This window comes from Herpailurus yagouaroundi, unplaced genomic scaffold (assembly GCF_014898765.1).
Source record: "Herpailurus yagouaroundi ecotype Mexico unplaced genomic scaffold, PumYag 161, whole genome shotgun sequence".
Lineage (NCBI taxonomy): Eukaryota > Metazoa > Chordata > Mammalia > Carnivora > Felidae > Herpailurus > Herpailurus yagouaroundi.
The window spans coordinates 9,158,856-9,181,723 of record NW_024412402.1 but is presented as its reverse complement, the minus strand read 5'-3'; the positions used below and the strand labels follow the sequence as shown (position 1 = coordinate 9,181,723).

General features: G+C 42.9%; 1 protein-coding gene across 7 annotated transcripts in view; it reads left to right on the top strand.

Moving 5' to 3' along the window:
* Positions 1-22,868, top strand: part of SIK3 (SIK family kinase 3) — a 247,582-nt gene that overhangs the window by 181,345 nt on the left and 43,369 nt on the right. For 6 of the 7 annotated variants that reach the window (XM_040483122.1, XM_040483123.1, XM_040483121.1 and 3 more), the window contains exons 5-6: positions 13,842-13,966; positions 14,518-14,641. In XM_040483122.1, the coding sequence (XP_040339056.1) occupies positions 13,842-13,966; positions 14,518-14,641 (249 nt within the window). Of the gene's footprint in view, positions 1-13,841; positions 13,967-14,517; positions 14,642-21,183; positions 21,190-21,777; positions 21,784-22,868 lie in introns of those variants that run through there. The other variant, XM_040483124.1, reaches the window with a different exon arrangement.

The following is a 22,868-nucleotide window of genomic DNA, read 5'->3' as shown; positions in this document are numbered from 1 at the left end:
GAGGCTCCGAGCCATCAGCCCAGAGCCCGACGCGGGGCTCGAACTCACGGACCGCGAGATCGTGACCTGGCTGAAGTCGGACGCTTAACCAACTGCGCCACCCAGGCGCCCCGTGTGTTTCTGTTTTTATTGTTGTTGTTTGTTCATTTGTTTGTTTTGTTTTTTAGATTCCACATGTGAGTGAAATCACAGGGTATTTGTATTTTTCTGGCTGACTTATTTCACTTAGCACAATACCCTCTAGATCCGTCCATGTTGTCACAAGTGGCAAGGTTTTGTTCTTTTTTTATGGCTGAGTAATACTCCATTGTATTTATATACCACATTTTCTTTCATTCATCTATTGATGGACACTTATGTTGCTTCCATATCTTGGCTATTGTAAATAGGGCGCCTGGGTGGCGCAGTCGGTTAAGCGTCCGACTTCAGCCAGGTCACGATCTCGCGGTCCATGAGTTCGAGCCCCGCGTCGGGCTCTGGGCTGATGGCTCGGAGCCTGGAGCCTGTTTCCGATTCTGTGTCTCCCTCTCTCTCTGCCCCTCGCCCGTTCATGCTCTGTCTCTCTCTGTCCCAAAAATAAATAAACGTTGAAAAAAAAATGTAAATAATGCTGCAGTAAACATGGGGGTGCGTATATCTTTTTGAGTTCGTGTTTTTGTTTTCTTTATGTAAATACCCAGAAGTGGAATTGCTGGACTGCATGGTATTTCTGTTTTTAGTTTTTTGAGGAACCTCCATGCTGTTTTCCAGATTTGGCTCTCCTGGTTTACATTCTCACAAACAGTGCATAAGGATTCCCTTTATTCTACATCCTGGTTAACACTTGTTGTATCTGACTGGTGTAAGGTGATACCTCATTGTGGTTTTGATTTGTATTTCCCTGGTGATTAGTGATGTTGATTATCCTTTCCTGTGTCTGTTGGCCATCCACATGTCTCTTCTTTGGAGAGTGTCTATTCAGGTCCTCTGCCCATTTTTAACGGCAGGAAAATCTTACAAAGGCTGTTGCCCTTGAGGTTAGTGTCTATGTTTTCTTTTAGGAGTTTTATGGTTTCGGGTCTCACATGTAGCTCTTTAATCCACTTTGAGTTTATTTTTGTGTATGGTGTAAAAAAGTGGTCTAGTTTCATTCTTTTGTATGTAGCAGTTCTCATTGTGTGTTCTTGCTTTCTTTGTCATAGATTAATTGACCATATAAGTATGGGTTTATTTCTGGGCTCTGTTCTGTCCCATTGAGCTATGTGTCTATTTTTGTACTAGTACCATATTGTTTGATTACCGTAGCTTTGTAATATAGATTAATATCTGGGATTATGATACCTCTAGCTTTTTCCTTCTTTTTCGAGATTGCTTTGGCTGTTCAGGGTCTTTTGTGGTTCCATACAAATCTTAGGATTTTTGTTCTAGTTCGGTAAAAAATACTGTTGGCATTTTTACAGGGATTGCGCTGAATCTGTAGATTGCCTTGGATACTATGGGCATTTTAATAATATTAATTCTTTCAATCCATGAGCATGATATATCTCTCCATTTATTTCTGTCCTTTTCCATTTCTCTCATTAATGTCTTAAAGTTTTCAGAGTATACAAATTTCCGCTCCTTGGTTAAATTTATTCCTAGGCATTTTGTTCTTTTTTGATGTAATTGTATATGGGATTGTTTTCTTAATTTCTCTTTCTGCTATTTTCTCATTAGTGTATAGAAACACAGTAGACTTCTCTATATTGATTTTGTATAGTGCAGCTTTACTAAATTCATTTATTAGTTCAAATAGTTTTTTGGTGGAGTCTTTTAGGGTTTTCTATATACGGTATCGTGTCATCTGCAAATAGTGCCAGTTTTACTTGTCTGATTGTGACTAAGCTTTTCAGTACTTTGCTGAATAAAAGTGGTGAGAGCGTACATCCTTGTCTTTCTCTGACCTTAGAGGAAAAGCAAAGTTAGCTGTGGATTTGTCATAGATGGACTTTATTATGTTGAGATATGCTCCTTCTGTGCCCTCTTTGTTGCGTTTTTATAATGTATGGATGTTGAATTTTATCAAATTATTTTTCTGCATCTATTGAGATGATCATATGATTAAAAAATTTTTTTTAATGTTTATTATTGAGAGAGAGAGAGAGAGAGAGAGAGAGAGCGAGCAGGGGAGGAGCAGAAAGAGAGGGAGACACAGAATCTGAAGTGGGCTCCAGGCTCCAAGCTGTCAACACAGAGCCCAGTGTGGGGCTCAAACCCTTGAACCATGTGATCATGACCTGAGCCGAAGTCGGATGCTTAACCGACTGAGCCACCCAGGTTGGTGCCCCAAGATGACCATATGATTTTTTACCTGCATTTTGTTAATGTGGTATATCGTGTTGGCTGATGAGTATATATTAAACCATGCTTGCATCCCTAAGATGAATCCCACTTGATCGTAGTGAATGATCCTTTTAATGAATTTTTCAATTCAGTTTGCTAATATTTTGTTGAGGATTTTTGCCTCTGTGTTCATCAGGGACCTTGATATGTAGTTTTCTTATTTTGTAGTGTCATTGTCTGGTTTTGGTATCAGGGTAATGCTGGCCTCTGAAGTGTTCCAAAACATTCTGAAGCATTCCTTCCTCTGCTATTTTATGGAATAGTTTGGTATTAATTGGTAATAATAGGTATTAACTTTTCTTTAAATGTTTTGTAGAATTCATCTGTGAAGCCATGTGGTCCTAGACTTTTGTTTGTGGGGAATTTTTGATTACTGATTCAATTTAATTACTAGTAGTTGATCTGTTCACATTTTTCATTTCTTCCTGACTCATTCTTAGAAGATTCTATGTTACTAGTAATGTATTCATTCATTATACCTTGTCTAATTTGTTTGGCAGGTAATTTTTCATAGTAGTCTTTTATAATCCTTTATATATTTGTGGTGTTGGTTGTTACTTCTCTTTCATTTCTGATATTATTTATTTGAGCCCTCTCTTTTTCTTGATTAGTCCGTCTAAAGGTTCATCAATTATATTTTTGTCTCTATTTCATTTACGTCTGCTGTGATCTTTGTTTTTTCTTTCCTTGTACTAAATTTGGGCTTCGTTCTTCTTTGCCTGGTTCTTGTAGGTGTGAAGTTAGATCGTTTACTTGAGATTTTTCTCGATTCTTGAGTGAGACCTGTGTTGCTATAAAATTTCCTTTCAGAAGTGCTTTGCTGCTTCCCAAAGATTTTGATCCCATGTGTTTCCACTTCCGTTTGTCTCCAGGTATCATTTTATTTCCCCTTTGATCTCTTGGTCGGCCCCTTGGTTGCTCAGTAGCATGCTTTTCTTATAATTGATTTCTTCTTCCGTAGCGTTGTGATGGGAAAAGATGTTTGATAGGACTTCAGTCTTCTTCAGTTTTTTGTGACTTGTTTTGTGATCTGCCCTGGACAGTGTTTCGCCTGCACTTAAAAAATACTGAGCACAGAAACTCTTTCTAGGGCTTCGGTTCAAAACTACAAAGAATCTACAGTTAATTTTTTGAATATACGTTGACTCTATTCCCTTCTTTGCCGTCAGTTTCTGTTATTTTGTTGTTGCTATTCTTGCATTTTACTTACATTGAAGTTGCCTCTCTTCACTTTTTTCCAGTGTCTGGTCTAACAGCATTCTTCTTCCTGAGCCTTGTGAACCACACTTTAGCTTATGATGGTGTAGCTGATTTTACTTGTGCCCCCTAACTAGGATGGTCCACGGTTGACGTGAGCTGAGGAGACTGGGTATTCTGGTATATTCTCTAGGATGATGTAGTTCTAGAAAGCAAAGAAAAAGATAGTTATTGAATACAAAGTGACTGTGATTTTAAAGAAATAGGCTCTGTCCATTCTCTGGCTTGTTACCTATGGGATTTGAATCATTAAAGGTGATAATCAGAAAATAAAATACATTCCACACTTAGGGGAGAGTGAAGATTAATTATCTGAAAGATTTGCCAAAATTATGTCAACTCTCAGTTGTCCAGTTTTGTCAGTTTTGTCTGTTTGTTTCAACTGTTGTTTTTTTTTTTTTTTTCTTTTTTCCCTCCTCTTTTGGTCATCCACGTTTTTTTGACTTGCTAGTATATCAAGTCTGTTTACCTTAGGTTGGACATTTTGAAGGAAAGGAAGGGAGATCTAAATCTCCTTACTGGTGTTGTTCTTTGTTAGTAACTCTTGTTAAATTAGGGGAAAAGGTAGCATTATAGAAAAAATGAATTTTTAAGTTAGAAGAAATGTGTCTTAGTCCATTCTGGCTGCAGTAACAAAATACCACAGCCTGGTTAGCATATAAATAACAGAAATTTATTGCTCACAGTTCTGAAGAGATTATATAGATCCTTCAAATATTTACTCCGTTTAAATTGTATTTGAGTACACTGTAAACTTTATGGTTGTATGTAAATTCTTCATAGTTTGTAGGATTATGGTTGTCTTCAAGAAAAACATCAGTGCAATCTCTGTTTTAACAAGTCGCTCCCAGGTCCTGTCCTCTTACCTGTTCACAAAGAGCTGCTTGGAGTCCTTACGCATTTATGTCCCTTTTTATGCTTATCTCTGTTTGCCTCTTTTTCTCCCTCTCTCTCTGTCCTTGGTTGATGAGTGAATCATTTGTAAAATATTTATTGAGTGCCTTGACTTCTGCCAGGCACTGTTCTAGGTGGTGTAAGAAATCAGTGGTGAGAAAAACAGCCTGATCTCTGCTCTTCTGAGCCCTGATGACAGTGGAGCTTAGATCCCAGTGAAATTGTCCTGCATGGCAAGAAATAGAAGTGGGGAAGAAAGAGGATCCTATTCTTTTCTCCATTTTCCTTTTCATTATGGAATACTACACATATAGACAGAAATGTCAGTTAACCATATGTATATACTTTAACGAACCACTATAAAAGCAAAGCCCTATGCAATTACCGCTTAGATCAAGAAATGAATAATTTCATCAGCCTAGACTGTACCTTCCCATCCCGACTTCATCCTTGCTTCCAAGAGGTAATCACTGTGTCAATTTTTGTGTTTTACCACCTGTGTAATGCATCCCTCAGGAGTTTTGCTCCACGAAGTGCCATATTTATTGGATATAAGGTGGAGTGGGCTCATTCGTCATGCATTTTGCTTGTTCTTGAACTACGTATGAATGGAATCATACTGAATGTATTGCTTTGTGTCTTACTTCACTCGACACAATGTTTGTGAGATTTATCTGCGCTTGTATAGCTGAGATTTATTCACTTGTATTTCTTTATAGTGTACCATGATACGAATATACCAGAAGTCATGTTTTCATCGTATCTTTTGATGCATATTTGGATTGTTTTCAGTTTGGACATTCTTAAGCATTTTTCCTTGTGCACTCTTAAACATTCATGTGCATTCTTAAACATTTAAGAGTCTAAACCGAAGAGTAATGTTGCTGGGTCATACAGTGTGTCCATCTCCAGCTTTTGCTTGTGATGCCAGCTGGTGTCGCGTGTGCACGTGTGCTTCCACTCCTGTGTGTCCTCATCACTCCTGGGTGTTACTACACATCGTAAGTTTTGCAGTCTGGTGAGTATGTGAGTGAGTGTGTAATCTCATGTGGTTTTAGTTTTTTAATTTTTCTCTCCAATAATGAGACTGGACTCTTTTCCATGTCTTTTGGCCTTTCTTTTGTCATGTGTCTGCCTCAGTAAGTCTTTTGCCTGTTTTTCTAGTGGGTTTTCTTTGTTACTGAGTTATAGGAGTTTTTGTTTCAATAGTAAGTATATGAGTCTTTGTTGTATGTGTTACAAATATTTTCTTTCATTTTGTGGTATCTCATTTTACTCTTTTTAAAATGTCTTTCAGTGAGTTGACATTTTAGTGTAATTTTAATGTAACCAAATTTGCCATTTTTTCCTTTGTGATTAGTGCTTTTTGTTTCTTGTTTAAGAAATCTTTCCATCCCTCGAAGCTTTAAAGATCTTCACTTTTATTATTTCGTAAAAATCTTGTAGTTTTACCTTTTGCATTGAGTCTGTGATCCACCGGGAAGTGATTTAAGGATATAGTGTGAGGAAGGTGTCCTATTTAAATTTTTTTTTTTTTTTTTTTTTTTTTTTTTTTACATATGGAAAATCAGTTGTTCTTATGCCATTTATTGAAAAATTCAGTCTCCGGGCGCCGGGGTGGCTCAGCTGGTTAAGCATCCAACTCTTGATTTCAGCTCAGATCATGATCTCACGGTTTATAGCCCCGCATCGGGCCCTGCTCTCACAGGGCAGAGCCTGCTTGGGATTCTCTCTCATGCACTCTCTTTCGCTCTCTTAAAATAAATAAATAAACTTTAAAAAAAAAAAAAGAAAAATTCAACCTATATCTCAATGGTATATAGTGCCTACCATTCTTTTCAATGTACTGTTTTTAATTTTTTTTTTTTTTACATTTATTTATTTTTGAGAGACGGAGTGAGACAGAGCATGAGTGGAGGAGGGGCAGAGAGAGAAGGAGGCACAGAATCTGAAGCAGGCTCCAGGCTCTGAGGAAGCGTTCAGCACAGCCCCATGCAGGGCTCGAACCCAGTAACCATGGAACCATGACCTGAGCCGAAGTCCCTCAACCGACTGAACCACCCAGGCTCCCCTCAATGCACTGTTCTTAATGAAACATGCAGTTTGTATGCCTCAAGCCACTAGGTGACTTTGGGAATTACATACACAGAGCAAAGGGTTGATAGTCAAGAATAACATGCAAAACAGAATATAATAAATAAGGAATTTGGAATAGTTATGGGATGTATATTTACCTCAACATAAACATACATAAAATGATGAAAATGCAGTGGGGGTATGGCCTTTAAGGGCATGTAGACTGGCATTGTTGGCTCTGCCTTGTTCTTAGGAATTTTTTTTTTTTTTAACTTTAAATGTGGGCATGTTGCTTAACAAACCTCGCTTTCCCAGACATAAAACAAAACTTATGCTCATCTTAATGAGGTAATGGATACATGGTAGTATATCACACAGCACTTGACGGAGTGTCCTTTACAGAATGTCTCCTGCCTTTATTCTGTGTAATTGAGAGTGCTGCAGGGATGGGAAGGGTGCCGCTGTGACAGAGACCCGGCCAGTCTGGTTCTAGGTCTCCCCAGGCTCCCGGCTCCCTCCAGGGTTCGCACCGCCCAGCTGCGTGGCCGGGTGGCTCATTTCCAAGTACCCTGAGTGAATTTCCTAGTAGTTCAGAGCGATTATTTATTGGTTGTGATCAAACTTGGTAAGAAATGCCTTCTTTTGTTCACCGTGTAACATCTGGTGATTCAGAATGAATCTGCATTGTGTCCGTAGTCCAGTTCTGTGACTTAGCATTTGATTAAGACAAACTTAACAAATAGAAATCCCCAGGGGAACTGATCCCATTTCTGATCAAGAGTAATTATGTCCCCATACTTTTCCCCCAGGCACAGGTTGCAGACTACTGGGATGATGTTGTATGACTGCTGCAGGCCCCCCTTTTCCTTCTTTGAAAGGCTTTGCTCCTGTCTCAGCTTCCTTGTAATGATGTTTTTCTGGTTTTTGCGACATTCTGTCTCTTCCTGCACCTATAGTGTAGGAAGTACTTAGGGGTGTGTTCTAAGCCTTAACTCCCAGCCTTCCCTTTTACTTCACTTACTCTATCAAAAGATTCTTATTCATTCAATCCTACGGCTCGGTTCCTCAGAACATCTCAACTTGAATTTCTTCTCACCTCCTTTAATTCCAGGCATAACAAAAAAAATTTTTTTTTTTCCTTCCCAAACCAACCACTACTGATGAGGTCTTACCCACCCAGATGTGCGTGGTCCTACTCTCTACTTTCTCCTCCTTCTTGTCACATGTGTTTGTCCAGAGTCTGCCCTCAAGTCCGGTCCGGTCTTTTCTCAAAGTAGTCTTTGAATTGTCTTTCTCATTTCCATTACTTCTACTTCGTCATAGGCCTTCCTCTTCACCTCACATCTAATCTAGTCTTGCTTTTGGGTTAATTTTACTGCATCACCTGCCTGCTCTAAAAGTTCCAGTGACTTCTCATTGCCAGTAAGAGTGGTCCTGAAACTTCTTCAGAAAGAATTTTGTTTTGTTCCTTTGCTTACATTCAGATGTCTAAATTATTTCCAGGAGATTGAGTAGGGCTGAGGTAAGGTTTGTGGATCACTATACATTTCTAAAAGTGCCTTGGTGATTCTGATGTACAGATAGGATGAAAATCAGTGGTTGGGAGAAGACAAGGGGATGGAATGGGTGGTGCGTGTCATTGGATGTAAGTAATTATCAAGATAAAATTTTTTTAGTTGTGTGGTAGATTCATGGCTGCTTGTTGCATTACTAAAAATAACTATTTCTAGAAGAAAACACAGCGATGAATCTTTGCGACCTTGAGTTAGGCAGTGATTTCTTAGATATGACACCAAAAGCTTTAAGTGACCTTAGAAAATCTCAGTAAATTGAACTTCATCAAAATTAAAAACTTGTATGCATCAAAGGACATCATCAAGAAAGTGGGAGAAAATTCTTGCAAATCGTATCAATGGACTTACATCCAGAGAATATAAATAACTCTTACAACTCAATAATAAAAAGACAACCCAATTTAAAAATGGGCAGAGGACTTGGATGGACATTTGTCCAAAGAAGGTATACCGATGGTCAAAAGCATGTGAAACAGTGTTCAACATTATTAGCCATCAGGGAGATGCAAACCAAAATCATCGTGAGAATACCACATACCGCAGCAGAGTGGCTGTAATTAAAAAAAAAAAAAAAAAATGACAGTAATAAGTATTGGCAAGGATATGGAGAAACTGGAGCCCTTGTACATGTGAATTGTGGAAGCCACTTTGGATAAAAGTTTGGTCAATTCCTCAAAAGTTTAAAACCATACCAGTGATTCTATTTCTAGATATATACCCAAGAGAAATGAAAATATACATTCTTCTTTTATATGTATGAAGTTTATTTTATTTATGTTGAAAAGGAGAGAGTGAGAGCAGGGGAGGGGCCCAAGAGAGAGAATCCCAAGCAGGCTCCACGCTGTCTGCACAGAGCCAGTTTAGGGCTCCATCTCACGAATCCAGAGGTCACGACCTGAGCTGAAATCAAGAGTCGGACACTTAACCGATGAGCCACCCGGGCGCCCCAAAAACATACATACGCAAAAAACGTTCAAGAAGGCTCATAGCAGCATTATTCATAATACTGAAAAGTGGAAATAACCTAAATGTACATCATCTGATGGGTGGATACATAAAATGTGGTGTAACCGTATCATGGAATATTGTTCAGTGGTAAAGAAAGGACCAGAGTACTGATTGATCGATGCTACAACATGGAGGAACCTTGAAAACACTATGCTAATGAAAAGAAGCCAGACACGAAATCTGTATATTGTGTGGTTCCTTTTATTGGAAATGTTCAGAATAGGCAAATTCAGAGAGACAGAAAGTTGGTTAGTGATGGCCTGGGGCTGGGGTCATTGATGGGAGAGTTGGGGGGAAGTGGGGAGTGACTGCTGCTGGTATTGGGTTTCTCTTTAGCATGGTGCAGATGTTCTAAAATTGAGGTAGGGGTTTTACAACTCCATGAATATACTCAAAGCCACTGCACAGTATACTTTAAATGGGAAAATTTTATGGGATATGACGTTTATGTCAGTAAGGCTGTGGAACAAAAATCTGAGTGGAAAACAGGCCGTGTGTGTCCCCACCTGCCCCCTGCGGCCTGCACAGCCCAGCAGCGGGGAGTTACTTCCCAAAACCCCCAGCAGCACCCGAAATACACTGGTTTGAGTTTTAACTGCTTTTGTTTTTCCCCTCCGGTCTTCTTGAAGTGTGTAGCAAAATGCCCCCAGAGGTAAGCAGCTGGGAGAATAAGGAGGAGGTTCTTTCCCTTCCCGTTCTTCAGTCCCTGGAGTACAGGTTAGAAGGAACCAAACTTCCACAGTAAGTTCCAGATTTAGTATGTTAATGCCTCGCGGCTTCTCCCAGATCAGCAACTGAAATTTTCAGAAAATCTGCACAGCAGTATCGAAGATGCCTGTGAAGTACTTGTGGGGAAGATCAGACAGCGGTGTGCGTTCAGCGAAGCTGTGAATTTATAGTCATGTGTGTATTGACGAGGGAGGGTGGGTCACACTTGGTTAGGTTCGGTACATTAAAGAATGAATTGGGATACCTCGGGATCATTCACTAGAGGACTCTGGCTGTAGTGGGAAGAAAGAACGTGTCCCAGCAGTCACGGAGAGGTAGATTTTGCTTAAATGCGCAGTTAGGAGTGGGAACAGTACGTGGAATGGTTACAGGAGACCCCTTGACAGGTTTGTGGGACGAGAGGATTTTTGCCTGGTGTGGAATAGGAGGTGAGGGCAAGCAGATGGGGGGTTCATTGTTGCATCGTACTGAAGTCTTGCTGTCGGTCATCGGGTCCAGTTGTCGCAGCCAGCCATCTGGTAGTAACGTGCCATCGAAGCAGGTGCTTCCCCAGGTGTGGATCCCCGTGGTTGTCAGGCCCCGATCAGGTCGCTGGTTCTTGCGTGCTCGCTTCTCCCGTCAGTGCCTCCTGGCAATCATGGCTGAAGCCACTGTCGAAGATGGTTCCCTTTGAGAGTATTTCCTTTGTAAAGATTTCCAGTTTGATAGAATTAACAAGCTCATGCCGTGAAGTCTGTGCTTTCCCCTCCCCAGCAGTGTAAATCGGTAAAAATGTTATTAATTTTAGGTAGAGCATTCATGGTTCAAAATGTGAAACATCCTATGTTTTGAGCTGCTTTTTAGGAAAAATTTAAACCTACTGCTTTTAATTAATTGCTTGGCGTGTTGCATTTTGCATTCAAAATACAAAATACTCCATGATTCTGTCTTCTGGACTTTGCTGACCAGTCAGACCAACATCAGAGCACACTGGTTATTACAGACTCCATCTGCGTCGTTCTTCCACATGGTACAGAGGAAGGCCGGTCATGGAAAAGGACCCGATGAAGGTGTATGGAAGCCAGTTGACAACAAGAACAATGGAGGGTCCTTTTTCTAGATGATTCCCAAAGACACCTGTTTGCTGAATCTCGTTTGTTAGGATTTTTAACAACGTATCCTCATGCTTGCAAAAAAAAAAAAAAAATCTTAATAGAGTTTAGCGCATATAGGCTTTAACGAGTAAATTAAAACTTATTGGGTGTCAGAAGTTGTAGTTTAGTTGGTAGAGCTTTAAATGCAGTTGCGTTCATAGTCAACATTTCTTAAGTACCTATTGTGTTTAAACACTGTTATATGAGGTAATTTGAGAGAGTCTGAGATGAATAAGTTTTTGAAAGGAACTAGAAAGAGAGGGTGTTTTTCAGGAGCTAGAAGAATAGGGTCTATATATATGACAAGAACCCAAATAAGGGAGAAATAGAAAGTAATAGGGGAGTACAGAGAAGGTAGAAGGTATTTCTTATAGGAGATCCAGGAATGCTTGGCAGTAGAGGCATTTATTTTCCATTGATGAGTGAGAATATTGGATTTCTTATACCACAAGTTGTAAATGTTTCTACTGAAGCCCCTAGTGATCATTAAGTTAATTTTAGAACTGTAGACAGGATGCCTAGGAGGTAGAGGCTCTAGTGGCTGGCCAGCTGCCATCGTAAGGATGAGAAGGCTCCGGGAGCCAGAAAGTGACGGGAGGATTGGCCTAGTGATTTTATTGCCAGTTCATTCAGTGACCCTTTCTCGAGTCCCTGCTATGTAGGAAAGCACTGTGTGGAAATGGTTAAGTAAAGCTGTATCCCTCCCATCCCACTCACTGGCAGAGGGCGTAAACACATAATGCAACTAAGTATGATATAAGCAGAGTAATTGGGATGTAGAGGCACAACTCAAGGGCTATGGAAGCACAGAGGAGGAAGCCATTGACCTTGTCTTTTGTGGAGGAAATCAGTTAAGGCTTCATACAGGAAGTAATATTTGTCTGGGCCTTGGAAATAAGTGATATTTCGAATGTGGAAAAGAAAGGAAAAGTCATGGCACAGAGAGGAAATAGCCAAAGGAAGGCACGTAGACACAGGATGTGAGTCGTCTAGCAATGCTAGAATGGCCGGGAGAAGTTGGGAGGGTGGGTGGGGCCGGGGGCAGTGCTAAGAGGGATACACTATTCTGTGAGCGGATGGGAACCACCGGTGTTTTTGAGTGAGGCGTGATCTGGGTGACCACCACTGTGCTACGAATGGGTGGCCTAGAGGGAAATGAAATAGAGGTGGTAAGCTGTGCATGAGTCTCGGTCAGAGAGAATAGGGATATGAACTAAGGTGCTAGGAATGGAAATACAAGAAAATGGATTCAGGCCACACTTTATTACCAGTTTGAAATGGGAAACAAGAGGGAGAATGGGGGCTCCAGTGCTCTTTGTAGCTGGGCTGGTAATGCCGTTAACAAACACTAATGGGAACATCACTGGAAGAACAGATTTTGATTTCAGAAAATGGCCAGTTTGAGCCGTTTCTTCCCAGATAAGTATTAGAAGCTCATGTCAGGACCTTGAGAGTGGGTACCAGGACCAGAGATGTAAATTTGGAGTATTATTACCAAACAAATGATAACAGAAGCTGTGAGACCAGAAGAGTCAACCTTACAGCGAGGAATAAGAGACAAAAACCAGTGCATGCCTTGTAAGAAAACACCCGCCCAGGTGGGAGGAAGAAAGGAGCAAAGCAGATAGCAAATGGAGACAGAGTTGGCAAGGGAAGTAAAACCACGGAGGGGAGAGCAGGGGGTGCTCCGCATTTTCAGGTGCCGTGACGGTAGGGGGTGTGGCCGGCCCTGGGCGGGCAGTGTTCTAGGCTGGGCTCCATACAACTTGCTTCCTAAACACGCGCACACAAGAAAGTGTCTGGACTCAACGGCTGTCTATCCTTTGGCCTGCCATCCTTGCCCATTTTCTCCAGTCCCCCCCCGCCCCCCATCTCTCTCATCTGCTCTCTCTTAAAACAGTGGGATGGGAAGAAGAGCAGGGGGCAGTTGAAACACAGAGGGGCTTGGAGTTGAATTGTAAGCATTCCTGTTTCAGTTTGTAAATTAGTTGCCTACTCTTTCTTTTGAATAAGCCACCTTAATGATAATGACGTCACTTTGTCTAAGTTTTCAAGTCAGTGTGTCTCTAGTGGTCATAAATGTGTTTGTCCTAAGAAGTAAAAATAACATGAAAATTCTGGGTCCAGGTGAGTGGGCTTACATGTAGTTACGGGTTCTGATGCAGTCTTAACACCAGTCGCTACCCAGTGTTGTTTTTGTTCTTAAAGCAACAGGTGTGCTTGCTTCACTCAGCATGGGTTATGAAAGGAACAGTGTTGGTTTTGCTGACATAAACCCGTCATGTTTACTTGTAGTTAGCCAGATATCTCTCGCATTCCAGCTCATCCGTATCTCCCTTTCACTGTGACTCATGTTAAGTTCAAGTGACTGGTTGTATAATTTCTTTTTTATTTTATTATTTTTTAATTTAAATCTAAGTTAGTTAACACATGGTTGTGTAATTTCTAAGAGTCCTCTTTTCTTTAAAAAAAAATTTTTTTTTAAATTTAATGTGTGTTTATTTTGAGAAAGAGAGAGAGAGAGAGCATGAGCAGAGGAGGGGCAGAGAGAGAGGGAGACACAGAATCCCAAGCAGGCTCCAGGCTCTGAGCTGTCAGCACAGACCCCGACGTGGGGCTCGAACCCACGCGCCGTGAGATCATGACCTGAGCTGGAGTCAGGCGCTTAACAGACTGAGCCACCCAGGCGCCCCTCTCAGGATCCTCTTTTCACATTTGATTCTCAAATTTCATGATCCAGAGCCTTTATTCAGTGACCAGAAGCTGGTATGTTCAGGGCTGAGATAACATGAGCTATTTGTCTTTGTAGATTTCGGCTTCAGTAACCTGTTCACTCCTGGGCAGCTGCTGAAGACCTGGTGTGGAAGCCCTCCCTATGCCGCGCCCGAGCTCTTTGAAGGAAAGGAATATGATGGGCCCAAAGTGGACATCTGGGTATGTACTGTCTTCTCTTAGACCCCGTGGTGGTCCTCACCCTCGCTTGCTAACAGCTGTCTTCCCTCCGGGTGACCCCTAATGCCACATGCAAATTGAGATCTTGACCCCTATTCTTTGAATTCCCGGTTCTTGGTGCAGAGTCTTTCCTCCAGCTCTTGTGTGGTGGACCCAGCCACAGAAAAAAGCTCTGCCTTTTGCATCTGCAAAAAAAAAAGCCCAAGAGCAAGCTCAGATGGGTGCCCTCGCTAGGAACAGACAAGAGATCAAGGCTCTGTTGGTGCCACTTGCCTTCTCCCCAGAGGTTGAGTACCGAGAGAAATTCTCATTGTGTTACCCCAAATTAATGTCTGGAAGCGAGGAAGAGCATTAGCTATCCTGAAGATGATTGGCCTGGCCAATGCCCATATTATTTCTCACACAGACGGGGGGGAAAAGGTGGCTCCATCATCTTGTGCACGACTCGCCGTCATCCTCACACACGTGCCGTAATGGCCTCTTCTGTCTCCTCTGATGCGATTAACTGTGTGTCCTCTCTGTTTGGGATGCAGAGCCTTGGAGTCGTCCTGTATGTGCTTGTGTGCGGTGCCCTGCCGTTTGATGGGAGCACACTGCAGAATCTGCGGGCCCGGGTGTTGAGTGGAAAGTTCCGCATCCCATTTTTTATGTCCACAGGTAAGGGAGTGAGCAGCACACAGCAGTGACTGGGTTCACGGAAAGTTACACGTGCTGAGTTACGCAGGAATTGAGGGATAGACTACACATGGCCCGTCCGGCAACCTTTCTTCGCTCCAGTTGGCTGAACTGGCGTCTCCAGAAGCGAGGTTCTCTAACAACACAGTGTATAGACTGTGGCATCAGAGGGCCCTGCCCGAGTTGGCCTGAGTTTGGCTCCGGGCTCCGCATGTAGCTGCCAGTGTTGTGTGGCCGATTGCTAAATCCGTCTGAGTTTTGGTTTCCTCATCTGTGCGTGGCTGGCAGGTTCGTGAGGGCGTTACTGCGAAGACCAAGTTAAGTGACTTATGGAAAGAGTCAGTGGCCCATCACATAGTTGCGAGGCAGTAAATACTCCCGTTTCACCCCTGTCCTTTTCTCCCCCTCTCCCACCCTTTTTCAGGATACTTCCATTTCCTGGGGCCCCATAGAGATGTGGCAGTAAGGGACAAGGATAGAGCAGGCTTTTCGTTTCGGCCTTGCTGCTGCTGCATTTCCTACTCGCGTGACAGTTATCCACCAGACTCAAATAAAAAAGTATTTTTTCAATGAGTGGGCAGTAGGGTAAGTAGTTTTTGGAAAGATGTAACACTTTGAAAACAGACACCACACACCCAGAATGTGCAGTGTTTTATCACCATTTATATGCACATGAGAACCGTTTGGAAACAGTGCAGTCAACAACCTAGTTCGTTTTACTTCGTCATGTTTTCACTGTAAGCAACAGCATACACAGTGGGTGGCCCGTGGTTGGTGACGCAGTAGAAGCACATGGGAATTGCATTTTTGAATAAACAGGAAACTTTTTCTAGATTTCACTTTAAGTCTCCTTAGAATTAATGGCCTAATATTCTGTCTGATAATGAGAAGTGCTGTGAGAAAAGGAAACTAGAGAAGGCTCAGGGCTAGTGGGGAGGGGAGGTTATTTGAAAAGGTACACCCAGGGGGCCCCGTCACTGAGAAAGTGACATTTCAGCACAGACTTAAAGAAGGTGAGGGAGTGAGCTCTGCAGTCTGAAGTTGAGCTTTCCAGCTGGGGGAGCCAGCCCAGAGGCCGCTGGTGCAGAGGCCGCCCGGAGGGAGCATGCTGGTGTTTATGGAGCGGAGAGGGGTGGGGGGTCTGTGCTTGGAAGGAGTGACAGGGACAAGAGAGAGATGAGGTCAGAGAGGGAAGGGGAGCTTACTTTGAGGGCCCAGTCACTTAGTGCACAGACCTGAGTTTTTACTTAGAGTGAAATGCAGAGAATCAAAGCGTTTTAACAGCGGACTGATCTGATCTGATCTGATCTGATCTGACTTGTGTTTTTCCTAACTTTGATTATCAAAATTTTCAAAGACAAAAAAATGTCAAAAGCTTTTGAGTGTGATACTGTTTTAAGAAAATCACTTTGACTGCTCTGCCTGGTTAAAAGGCTTAGGGGCTGAAGGCGGGAGACTTTTGCAATAATCCAAATGAGAGACACTGGCGGCTAGTTCCCAGACAGGGTGTGGAGGTGGAGATGGTAAGAAGCGGTCAGATTCAAGAGATAGTACATATTGTGGCAGGCACCAGCCAGAGCATTTTACAAACATTGACTCATTTCATTATTATACCAACGAGATACGTAAGACCATCACCTCCATTTTACAAGTGATAAAACGGAAGCCAGGACACGTTTAGCAGTTTTGCAAAGATAACCCAGCTGCAAAGCGGTTGGACTAGAATTTGAACCTAGGCAAGTCCAGTTCCAACAACACTTGTGTCGGATTTGACGTGAGGGAAAGAATAATTAAAGGTAACTCCAGGGGTTTTGGCTTGAGCAGCTGCCAAGGTTGGATTTACTGCCAACAGGGGTGAGGATGGCTAGGGAAGAATACTTACTGTTTGGAGAAATGTTTTAGATGAGTTCTTTTGAGATGCCTGTTACCCACCTCGGCTCAGATACTGTGTAAGCTGTTGGGGTATAAGGCTGCAGGTTGGTTGAGAGGCACGGGCTAGGGATGTCCGTTTGGGAACCATCAGTGTAGAGATAACATTCAGAGCTAGAGATGAGATCGCTTTATAGGCAGTGATGTAGAGAAGAGGCCCAGGGATTGATCTCTGGAACGCACTAACAGAGATCAGGAAGATGAAGGATTGGCACGGGGATCGCTAGCGGAGGCAAGCCAGAGGGTCCGCGGTCCTGGAAAAGAAGTAAGAAAATGTTTCAGGGAGGACAGAGTGAAGAATTGTGTGGGGTGCTGCTGACAGGTCAGAACAGATGAGTGAGAGCTCATTGGATTTAGGAACGTGGAGCTTAATCGATGACGTTGACATACAGTGTTGGCGGAGGGACAGGAGCAAGAACTGAATTCGTGCGGCTACAACAGAAAAGGAATGGGAGGGAAAGAGCAAGAAGAAATGGACACAGCTATTCCCAATTTTACTATAAAAGGAAGCAGGGATGAGGTCCAGTAGACGGCTCTGGCCGGCCACCAGTGATCATGCCGTCATCCACTGGATGTCCTCCGTCTTTATCTTAATGACTGGCCAGCAGTAGTTAGCACTTAACCCTTCCTCACTTTCTTTCTTTCTTACACATAAACTGTATTATGTTCACATAGTATTAGGTTCACAGCAGAAGTGAACACAAAGCGTAGCCAGTTGCCATCCACCCTCGTCCCCTCACACTCACGGCCTTCCCCACCTTCAGCGTCTACACCGGGGAAGAGTATCTGTTACAGTCCATCAGCCTGCATTGACACTACACCAGATGATCCTCCCAAGTCCATAGTTTACATTAGGGCTCACCCTTGGTTTGCGTCCTGTGAATTGGGACAAATACGTGGTGACGTGTATCTACCGTTGTGCTGTCATACAGAGCAGTTCCACTGCCCTAAAGCTCCTCGGTGCCTGTTTACCCCTCCCCCCAACCTCTGGTAGCCACTGATCATTTTACTGTCTCCATCGTTAACTTGAGCCTTTTCTAGAATGTCACACATAGTAGTTGGAACCCCCAGTACTATGTATGTAAGGTTCCTCTCTGTCTTTTCATGGCCCGATCGCTCATTTCTTTTTAATGCCGAATAACATTCCATCGTGTGGCTATACCCCAGTTTATCTGTTTACCCAGTGGACGACTTTGTTGCTTCCAAGTTTGGGCAGTTGTGAATAAAGCTGCTCTAAACATCTTGGGCAGGTTTTGGTGTGGACACAAGTTTTCAACCCTTTGGGCAAATACGAGGAAGTGTGATTGCTGGACAAAATGGAAGAATATGTTTGGTTTTGTAAGAAACCGCCAAACTGTCTGTTAAGGCGGCTGCGCCCTTCTGCCTTCCTCCCAGCAATGAGCGAGAGTTCCTGTTGCTGTACATCCTCCCCAGCAGTTTGTGTTGTCAGGGCTTGAGGTTTTGACAGGCTCATAGATAGATGAGTAGTGGTTTCTCGTTACTTTAATTTGCAATTCCCTCATGATGTATGACGAGGAGCACCTTTTCATATCGGTGTCTGCCATCAGTCTGTCTTCTTTGGTGACTTGTCTGTCCAAGTGTTTTGCCCATTTTTAAATCAGGTTGTGTATTTTCTTATAGGTGAGTCACTCCTTACTTTGTCAAATACTTTTTTCTCCCTGCTTCTCGGATGCCATGCCCTCCAGTGTTCCTCCTGTCTCTCTGGATGCACCTTCTTTGTCATCTCCCCTAGTTTTCTCTTTCTCTGTTCATCCTTTCAGGCTTTCTTCTTTTCCACCATCATTCTGAGCCATCTTATTTACCGCCATGGCTTCGGTGATGACTGTGACTCTCAGTCCCCAGTTAATGCTCCATGAACCGTCTGGCCCAGACCTCTCCTCTGGGACGAAGGGTGACCTAACCAGCCTGTAGCCACTGATCAACTTCACTTTTATGTCTTGAATTCACATCAATAGAAACATTTTCAAAACCGACCTTAAGCCTCCCCCTCCCTATCCTTCGTTCCCTATCTCAGTGAATGGCATCACCATCTGAAGAAGGCAGGAACCAGCCTCATTCCCCCTCCTCTCTCACCATTGCCACAGCTGATCAGTTACCAGATCCTGTCCATTCAACCCTCCATACCTATCTTCTGCAGTGGCTCTTGCCTGGATTAAAAAATAGCCAACTAGGGGCGCCTGGGTGGCTCAGTCGGTTGAGCGTCCGACTTCAGCCCAGGTCATGATCTCGCAGTCCGTGAGTTCGAGCCCCGCGTCGGGCTCTGTGCTGACAGCTCAGAGCCTGGAGCCTGCTTCAGATTCTGTGTCTCCCTCTCTCTCTGCCCCTCCCCTGTTCATGCTCTGTCTCTCTCTGTCTCAAAAATAAATAAACATTAAAAAAAAATTAAAAAAAAATGCCAACTAAATGGATTTCTGGCTCGAGTCTCGCCCCTCCCTAATCCATTCTCCACACTGCTACAGGAGCACATGTATAGAAACAAGCAGTGAACACATACACGTACACAAGTCTGATCAATCCATTTTCCAGCTTAAACTTTCCAGTGGCTTGCCTCTAGGCTAAAGTTCACTGGTTAACGTGGCACGAGCATTGACTTTCAAACACTTTGACCATGACCATAGTAAATAATGTGTTATACTGTGACCTGGAACACACAGATATCCATACTACTGAACAGAAGTTGTTTTTTTTTTTTTTAAAAAAAAAAAAAAAAAAACACACCCCCTTACTATGATGTGCAGTACCCCCCAGTATATTTTACATTACAAAATGCCGATTATAACTTCCTAGATTGATCTCGTGACTGCTGTTTGAAAAACAGCGGCCTAGGGGCGCCTGGGTGGCGCAGTCGGTTAAGCGTCCGACTTCAGCCAGGTCACGATCTCGCGGTCCGTGAGTTCGAGCCCCGCGTCGGGCTCTGGGCTGATGGCTCAGAGCCTGGAGCCTGTTTCCGATTCTGTGTCTCCCTCTCTCTCTGCCCCTCCCCCGTTCATGCTCTGTCTCTCTCTATCCCAAAAATAAATAAACGTTGAAAAAAAAAATTAAAAAAAAAAAAATAAAAAAAAAAAAAAGAAAAACAGCGGCCTAGAAATACCTTATGACCCAGTGCCTGCCTGTCTTTTCGATCCCAACTTCCTTTCTATACCTAATCAGCCTGACTTCCTTCTAGTTCCCAGGACAAATGATGTGCTTTAGAACAGTTCCCTCTGCCCAGAATGCTTCCTCCTGCCCTAGCCCGACTCCACCCACTCCTCTGTTCTAGAATAAGAAATTAGATGTGCTAGAAAAAGAAATGAGGTAATTTCTACCAGTCTTCGGGATCTGGGGTTTTTTTTTTTTTCTTTTATCATGGGACTTACTAAACTTTATTGTAATTACTTCTTTCATTGCACATCTTCCACACCAGACCAAGCTTAGAGAAAATAAAGATGAAGTGTCTTCTTTTCACAGTTGTCTACATCCTCCCATAGTACCTGGCATGTAACAGGACTTAGTAAATAGGAAGTAGTTAGTAAATGGAGTCCTGTTTAAAATCCTCCCCTGGCCTGCATTTGCACTTAGAATAAAGTTCAAAAAGCCATTATCATGATGGCCAACAAGGTACAGCCGTGATTGGCCCTCCTCTTTAATCTTATTTCCTGCTACTGGTCACCATGGGTTCTGAGCGCCAGTCCCTGAGGCATCCTTGCTGTTTGTCACACTCGCCAAGCACGAACATCCCAGTTCCTTCAAATATTCACGCAGGCTTGCTTCCTCATTTCACATGAGGGTTCTGCTTAAAAGTCCCTTCTGAGAGGTGCTTTTTGACTACCCCTCATCATTCTCTTTCCAGAACTCTTCTTCATTTTTTTTTTAAATTCATTTTTTGATAGAGACAGAGCGTGCGTGGGGGAGGGGCAGAGAGAGAGGGAGACACAGAATCCAAAGCAGGCTCCAGGCTCCGCGCTGTCAGCACAGAGCCCAACACGGGGCTCGAACGCACGGACCGTGAGATCATGACCTGAGCCGAAGTCGGACGCCCAACCGACTGAGCCACCCAGGCGCCCCTCTGCTTCATTTTTTTTTTTTTACACGGCAAGGACCACTGCCTGACCTCACTTGTTCGTTGTGTCCCTATCCCCACTGCCTCTTGACTGCAATAAAATTTTGTTTACTGCTATATTCCTAGGGCTTAGGACAATGCCTGGGTCCTAGTAGGCACTCAGTAGATATTTGTTAAATGAATGGATGCCTACCTAGGTTCGTTTAAATGCTAACTATCACAACTCCTCCAGCATGTACACTTGAATTCAAATAATAATAATAGCAGCAATAGTGATTTACATTTCTTTAGGGCTTTTGAGTTTACAAAATACTTCTTATACTTGATCTGATTTGGGCTATATAACTTTGCTCTGGAATTGGTATTGATACATACTCTTTTAGCATTTTGCCAGTGAAGTTTGAAGGCAGGGCTTGACTTGCCTGGAGTCACACAGGTAGTAAATGACTAACTTGGTCCTGTATTCAGTATTTGTTTGACCGCGCCACACTGTTGCAAAGAAAGGGCAAGGTAAACAAACCGCTTCCTCTGCTCTTCCAATGTCCCCAGTATTTCCTGCGAGCAACTTGGATTCTCTCTGCCCTCCACCCCCACCCCCTTGCGTCAGAGCAGAAGATTTTTACTCCAGCCTCACGGAGCTGGCTTCGGATAGTGGAGCTGGTAAAACTGACCATGCTGTCAACCACATTGTCTATTAGTGCTTAGAAATAAACTGTAGAGTATTTTAATGACTTAGAAAGAACTAAAATTTGTAATATAGGTTAACATGAAAGTGTAAAGGCTCAGAGAATGTCAATATTATTATCCTAAAGGTGGCCGCTTTTTAATTCTGAACAAGTAATTCCCTAAGTAGGAGTAAACATTTTCATACAATTAAATACAGAAAATGAAAAACAACCCAGCCTAGGAAATGAGGAGACAATTGCTGTGTTACCAGGATGAGCTCTCCTGCCCTCAGGGACGTACATGTGCTTGGCCTTGCCTAATAACATGGGCCTGAATCCCACGGCCCAGCAGACAACGCTGTCAAAAGGACAAGGCATAGGAGAAAATGAACTCATAGGCCGTTTAGTCTTTTCGTAGCTCAGACACGATAGTGCCGTAAAATTCCAAGATCACCTGAAGGAAGCTCAGCGTCTGTTCCCGAGCCCCGTTTCTGCTTACACCCCTAGGTTCTGGGTGCAGGGACACGTCACCACAGAGCCGGAGCTAACTTTTTGTCTAAGGCTGGAGCCAGCTACTTTCCAGCCTGTCAGCTCGGCTCTTACCGTGCCACAGAAGATACCGTGGTCGAGGAAAGTCCTAAAGAGCCAGATCCTTTCTTTTCTCAGGCTGTTGTCATAGGCTTGAGCTGAGTTGATCCACTTTTCTGCCTGAAGGATTTGGATGCTCCGGCAGAGCCGCGATTGGTTTCTAAATTAGCACTTGGGAGGCCAAGTGGGTAAGGCCGCACCATCTAGCTTCTTCTAGCTAAGTCGAATTCCAGAATATCTGCAGCTGTGTGGTGTCCATGCTCTACAGATGGACGCAGTTAGTTCAGGAATTCTAAGCGTCTCTTTATTGTCAGTAATGTGTGGAATGAAGTGTCCTCACAATTAGTGGATATTTCTATGCCTGGTCTTATATGTTGGATACAGGCTTCCTTCCATGGCCATCCCAAGATCCACTGAAGACGTGCTTCCAAGTTGGAGCATAGCCGTATAAATTTAAAAGAGGGTTTATTTGAGGCTGAACAATTTTGTACCACCTCGTTTTACAATTATATGTGTGTCCTTTTCCCCTCTCCCCTAGAATATAAGCTTCTTTATATCAGAACGGTGTTCCACGCGTCATCATCTCCCATAAAACCTGTCAGCACCTTGTAGTGTATAAACATTTAGTAAATATTTCTTAGTGAAAAACCGAATGATCACCACTTACCAGTAGAATCTTACACCAGACTCTTGGGTTTTATTATTAAACAGGTAATTCACTGATGACCCAAATCATTCACTGGTCTTACATGCTTTTGTTATATAGGTTATTACATGAATGACCATGGCAAGCGACTTCTACTTTTAAAAATGTTTTGATCTATTACAGGGTTGGCTTCCTATGTCTCAAGTGAAATAAGTTTAGTCTAGACCAGTGTTTTTGGATTAAAGTTTTCAGAGCTTCCTGGAGAGTGGTCAGGGAAAAACCTTGAGCCGAAATTATGGAAGGATTAAAAGTTGAAACTTG